At 32.9% G+C, this 7,129-nt stretch overlaps 1 protein-coding gene across 1 annotated transcript; it reads left to right on the plus strand.

Annotated features, from left to right (window-relative positions):
* The first annotated feature begins 6,331 nt into the window (after positions 1–6,331).
* On the plus strand, positions 6,332–6,856 carry LOC137649279 (uncharacterized). Its single transcript, XM_068382265.1, has one exon. The coding sequence runs from the start codon at positions 6,332–6,334 to the stop codon at positions 6,854–6,856; it is 525 nt and encodes a 174-aa protein (XP_068238366.1).
* The last annotated feature ends 273 nt before the right edge of the window (positions 6,857–7,129 follow it).

Consider the following 7,129-nt stretch of genomic DNA (forward strand, 5'->3'; position numbering starts at 1 on the left):
ATTTATTACATTTTCATATTCCATATAAAGCGGTATCCTACAAACAAGGGCTGCCAAATGGATTTCATTGTGTAAGCAATTATCATTATTATTATCACTTGCTAAGCTACAACCCTAGTTGGAGAGGCAGAATGCTATAAGTCCAAGGGCTCCAACAGGGAAAATAGCTCAGTGAGGAAAGGAAATAAGGAAATTACAAGAGAAGTTATTAACCATTAAAATAACATTCTAAGAACCGCAACAACATTACAACCAATCTTTCACATATAAACTATAAAAACTTTAAAAAAACAAGAGGAAAAGAAATAAGATAGAATAGTGTGCCCAAGTGTAACCTCAAGAAAGAGAACTCTATCCCAAAACAGTGAAAGACCAAGGTACAGAGGCTATGGCACTATCAAAGACCAGAGAACAATGGATTTTGGGAGTGCCCTCCTAGAAGAACTGTTTACCGCAGCTAAAGAGTCTCTTCTGCCCTTACCAAGAGTAAAGTAGCCACTGAACAATCATATTGCAGTAGTTAACCCCGTGAGCAAAGAAGGATTCTTTGGCAACCTCAGTGTTGTCAAGTGTATGAAGACAGAGGAGAATATGTAAATAGGCCACACTATTCAGTGCATGTGTAGGAAAAAAAGGAAATGAGCCGTAACCAGAAAGAAGGATCCAAATAAATTAACATCAACCTAATTACGTCTATTTTCATATTACTGGTCTCATAATTCTTGTTACTAGAGTAGTTCCAAGATTACAATTGTTGATATTGTCGTTATAGTTAATTAGTGATAATTTAAGCAACTGATTAAGATAGTCTTCATCTAATGATTTTGATCGTTTTAACAAAGATCGGACAGGAAACTTACATAGGAAAAAACAAAATCTTAGTTTCAGCATCTACGTTTATTCCAGAAAATGTTCTAATTTTGATTTGAAATGCCTCCCTTTGCCCTTGTGGGGATTACAGGCGTCTAAACATGCAGACAGAGCTGGTTCACTAATCCCTCCCCAACATTGCCGACGTTACAAAGCAAAGGCGTTCTTCACTCTCGACCTCCTGAAGGGGTATTATAAAATGACTATGAGCCCACAAGACATCCCCAAGAACGCCATCACCAACCGCTTTAGTATTATTATTATTATTATTATTATTACTTGCTAAGCTACAACCATAGTTGGAAAAGCAGGATGCTATTAGCCCAGGGGCTCCGACAGTGAAAGTAGCCCAGTGAGGAAAGGAAACAAAGAAATAAGAGAAGTAATGAACAATTAAAATAAAATATTTCAAGAACAGTGACATTAAAAATAAATATATTATATAAAAACTTTGAAAACTTTACAAAATAAGAAGAAAAGCAAGATTTGATTTTGGAGTGTCCTTCTCCTAGAAGAGTTGCTTTCCATAGCTGAATTACTCCTGTTTTGGACTACGTTTATTTCAGAAAATAATTACCAATAATTTCATAATGAGACGCTTTTTATTTCCAATAAAAATTAATTTTTGTTACCAAACATAATCCTTCTAAAGGGGAAGTAATTGCGCAGCATGAAGTAGAACTTACTCTTCTTTGAAGTTATTTTAAATATACAATTTTATGTTTGATTTTATCCAGGGGAAGTTTCTTTTTCAAGAGATGTGATTTTTTTATTCCGGTTTTATATGAACGTTTCTGCATTTTTAGTTTATTTTATACTATGGAAACTACCAACCACAATTTCTTAATTTTTGTGCTTTTTTCCTCGAACAATGAAATAATTTTCTTGTGTATGGATTTAGACAGTCATTATTATTATTATTATTATTATTATTATTACTATTATTACCCTGTGAGAAAGGAAATGAAGAATCAAGACAGAATAATGTGCATGACTGTACCCTCAAGGGAAAGAACTCTAAACCAAGACAGTGTAAAAATATGGTACAGAGGTTATGGCATTACCCAAAACTTAATTATAGTAGTAATATGTTAAGTAGTTGGTTAACATCATAATCCATGATATTGATCGTTTTACTGAAGACCTGACAGAATTTTATAAGAATAAAAACTGTTTTGGTATCTTTAGGCTTCCAGTATTCTTGGCCTTGATGATCTAGCTTCTAGTTTTACTAATAATAATCATAATACTAGTAATAAAAACAATCTCTATTCATGGTTACAATATTACACAGAGGAGCAAAAGCAGAAGGAAAAAGGAAAGTAAAGAATAGTCAGGTTAAATATGTTTGCTGCTCGACTTTAAGCCTCCATTTCTTATTCAGTGCCTCTCTATAATTCACCAAGTTCTCTTTTGTGTGTGAAAATTGGAGTAACGAATAGATATATTGTAATAAACGTATGGCTTGGCTTCCGTATTAATCATTCAAAAATGCTCAATATATATATATATATATATATATATATATATATATATATATATATATATAAACATATATATATAAATATATATATATATATATATATATATATATATATTTATATATAAGTGTGTGTAACTGAAATTAAAAAAAAAAATCCCTCAAGTCAAATTCATTTCCATAACCCCTACACCCAAACCTCTCCTCTACCGAAATTCATATACACACATTTTCTGTTTCTGATTCCACGCAATAATGGCTCCAGCCTCTGAAAGCCTGGGCTGACGAGGCCTGGCATACACATGACTCACAATTCATACGGATCCGGGAACAGTTTAAGATTCTATCTCCCTTTACAGCAATTTTAACCTTCGCAGTTGAGAGAGGAATACGTTATGAGTGTCGCAACAGAGGCAGAGGCGGCTATTCCCCGTCGGAGTGGAAACACACCTGAGAAGGGAAAACTTGTTTCGAGTCGAAATGAAGCAGATTGGGAAAGGGAGCTATGAAGAGGATGGCTCCGGCGACAGATGAGAAAAGAAACTGTGAGGAATTGTCCAGGGAAATTAAATAAGGCATTTTCGACGCCACTGGGAAAGAGAGAGGGAGTCGTTTTTTATTCCACCTCTCTATCATGAATATCCCATTAAAAGCAATCAATAATTTGATTTCCAATTGCAGACATTTTTATCCTTAATAGAAACTGATCTTCTCTCTCTCTCTCTCTCTCTCTCTCTCTCTCTCTCTCTCTCTCTCTCTCTCTCTCTCTCAAACATAATTACCCCAATAGACCCCCTCTACAATTATGATTTCCTATCGCATGCAAGGGATCATTAATACAGTGGTCATGCACTTATCAGTTGAAGTTAAAGTAGATCCATTATATTTAGCTTAAATTAGTCTCTTTCACGGCCATAAAAATAATTATAGAAATTAGTAAAACGAACCTAAAGAAAATAACTAAAATTGAAGATAATAACCCAGCCCCCCCACTCCGCAAAAAAAACCAACTTGGATGCTAGTAAATAATACAAAATTATTTTTCTCATATATGATGAATAAGTTTCCCTTAACCATAAAAATACACGATGGAAGATTAGCAAATCAATATCATTATAAACATAAATATTAAACAGAATTAGGAAAAATTACTCCGAGTATCAATCCTTTGGCAAGAATCTGAAATTGTTTTGATTAATCAAATATAAACTATCAAGAACATTCAAAAACCAAATTTTTTAAACTGGCAATTGGCAAACCCTAACTGGTTTTTTGCTCATTAAATGAAAATATTAAATGGTTTGCATTTCTGTTATTCTCCAATTTATTGCAGAGGCATTTCTAAATTTCCCACATTCCCGTATGTTATTGAAGGCTAATTTATTTATAAGGGGGGAAGGATTTTTCATTTATAAGAGAGGGGAAAACATCGATGCTATATACTATATTAATTTTGATTACCAATATTTCCTCCTATTTGTGATGGAGAATCTGCAAGACATACTTATTACAAACACAAGCATGCATAAGTAAAAACATACATCACGCATATCTCATATACATAAATACGCACATATAAATACATATATACTAGTTTACGCGCCCCGTATAAAATGACAGAGGAATATGTAAATAGATTTGCAAACACACTAACACGCACAGATTCAAAGCCTTCAACCCCTCCCCCTTTCCGAACTACTGTAGAGCAATTTAGGCAATTTGTGGGATATTGTTAATTCCCAGTGGTACCCGCTACGCGTGACAGGAAATATATATATATATATATATATATATATATATATATATATATATATATATATATATATATATATATATATTTCCTGTCACGCGTAGCGGGTACCACTGGGAAATAACAATATCCCACAAATTGCCTAAATTGCTCTATATACACATGTATATATATACATATATATAGTATATATATATATATACATATATATATATATATATATATATATATATATATATCTATATATATATCTATATATGTATATCTATATATATACATATATATATATATATATATATATATATAGCTATATATATACACACACATATATATATATATATACATATATATATATATATATATATGTATATATATATACACATACTTATACATATACCTATATATATATAATATATATATATACATACATATATAAATATATATATATATATATATATATATTTATATATGTATGTATATATATATTATATATATATATAGGTATATGTATAAGTATGTGTATATATATATACATATATATATATATATATATATATGTATATATATATATATATATATATATATATATATGTGTGTGTGTATATATATAGCTATATATATATATATATATATATATATATATATATATATATATGTATATATATAGATATACATATATAGATATATATATAGATATATATATATATATATATATATATATATATATATATACTATATATATGTATATATATACATGTGTATATATATATATATATATATATATATACTGTATATATATATATATATATATATATATATATATATATATATATATATATATATATATATAATGCCTAAATCAACTGCATCCTGGTTTGATGCAGTGAGTATTATTATTATTATTATTATTATTATTATTATTATTATTATTATTATTATTATTATTATTATCATTATTATTATCATTATTATTATTATTATTGTTGTTGTTGTTGTCATTATTATCATTTATATTATTATTACTTGCTCAACTACAACCCTAGTTGGAAAAGCAGAATTCTATAAGCCCAGGGGCCCCAACAGGGAAAATAGCCCAGCGAGGAAAGGAAACATGGAAAAATTAAATATTTTAAGAACAGTAACAACATTAAAAAAATATTGTCAGGTGCTTTGAAGTCTAATGTAAATATTCGAATATCCCCAACACGTTTCTCTGGCTTTGATCTACGAAATATTGAATTAAAGAGATATTTACTCCATCGTTTTTCTCGCGATTTTTCCCCCGAAAAAATTAGCAATGCGAAACAGTCAAGCGTATTTGAAGAGCTATTTTACTCTTTAGTGTGTGTTTCTCTATATCCTTGTTTAATGACTCATATAAAACGGAGTAACTGGAAACCAAAACGAGGAATCTTTTTCATGTGTTTGGGAATGTTGTTCTCGAAAATATTCAACGACATCATCATCTCCTCCTAAACCTATTAACACAAAGGGCATCGGTTAGATTTCGCCACTCGTCTCTACCTTGAACTTTTAATTCAATACTTCTCTATTCATCATCTCCTACTTCGCGCTTCATAGTTCTCAGTCATGTAGCCCTGGGTCTTCCAACTCTTCTAGTGGCTTTTGGATCCCAGCTGATAGCATGGTTAACTAATTTCTTGGGGAGTGCAGATAGCATGCCCGAACCATTTCCATCTACCCCTCATCATGATCTCATCAACATATGGCACTCGAGTAATCTCTAATATAGTTTTATTTCTAATAATGTCCTGCCATTCAACTCCCAATATCCTTCTGACGGCTTTGTTCTCAAATCTACTAAATCTATTGGAAATTGTTTCATTGTCTTACCATGACAGGAAAATATTAATTTTAATGTCACCCCACCCCCTTTTTTTTAGTTAAACATCAAAAATGGAAATCCGACAAAATTTTTGTTTCATCTTACTCTTCTTGTTTGACAAATTTTCTTCGAATAGTTGATTAGCCCTTGTGTGGAGGCTATGTCATCCATCCCGAAGGAGTGGTACAGTAGGAGCACCTCAGAGCTTATAGATGGATCAGAGTCACATAAGACAAAGGCTTTGGGAGTACAGTGGGACTTGGCCACTGATGAATTGGGTGTCCGAGCAGAGCTAGTATCAGTTCCACTTGGTATATTGGAGCCAGTTTTAATCGAGGGTAGGGTCATCATGCAGGACCTCTGCTGATTAAAGATAGCCTGGGACATGGAATTGGACTCTGACACTACGGACCGCATCAAGGCATGGGCAAAGAAGGTGAGCCAGACCAGCGGGATAAGTGTGCCAAGAAGCCTGAAGGTTATTCCATGGGAATCAGCCACCCTAGTACAGTTGCATTTGTTCTCAGATGCAAGCGTCATGGCTTTAGGAATAGTGGCATACTTGCGGGTATCGGATCCGTGGGGAAATGCATCTTGCAGATTCATCATGGGAAAGGCAAGGGTAGCACCACTGAAGCCTGTTTCAGTGCCCCGCCTAGAGCTTAGTGCAGCGGTACTGGCCATAAGACTTGGAAGCACTATTCTGACCATGATAGATTTCAGGGTAGATGGGGTCTGTTATTGGACCGACTCAACAACTGTCTTGCGATATATTAGGGATGATCAGGCCAGATACCAGACATTTGTGGCAAACCGTGTTTCTATGATAAGGGAGGGCAGTGATAAGAAAGAGTGGAGGTATGTTAACTCTGAGTGGAACCCAGCAGACGATGCAACACGTTCCAAGTAGTCCGAAAGGTGGAGAAAAGGGCCAGAGTTTCTGTTAAAGGAGGAGTGTTTCTGGCCAACTGAGCCAGCTCAAATGTCAGATTGTGTACAAGGATTAGAAGTTAGGCGTGAGATAAGACCAACAAGAACTAGAGGCTACCAAATAATTAGTTACATGATTGGGATGGACATCAGGCAAACAGGTATGTATAAAATCATCCACCACTATTCCATGTGGATCAAGCTCCTTAGAGCTTTGGGTTGGTTGTTGCTATTTGCTAGGTACATTATTCAT

The sequence above is a fragment of the Palaemon carinicauda genome, chromosome 11 (genome assembly GCF_036898095.1).
Source record: "Palaemon carinicauda isolate YSFRI2023 chromosome 11, ASM3689809v2, whole genome shotgun sequence".
Taxonomy (NCBI): domain Eukaryota; kingdom Metazoa; phylum Arthropoda; class Malacostraca; order Decapoda; family Palaemonidae; genus Palaemon; species Palaemon carinicauda.

What these genes read in the sequence shown, in the direction of transcription:
- LOC137649279 (XM_068382265.1), top strand. Translation starts at nt 6,332, where the DNA reads ATGGAATTGGACTCTGACACTACGGACCGCATCAAGGCATGGGCAAAG.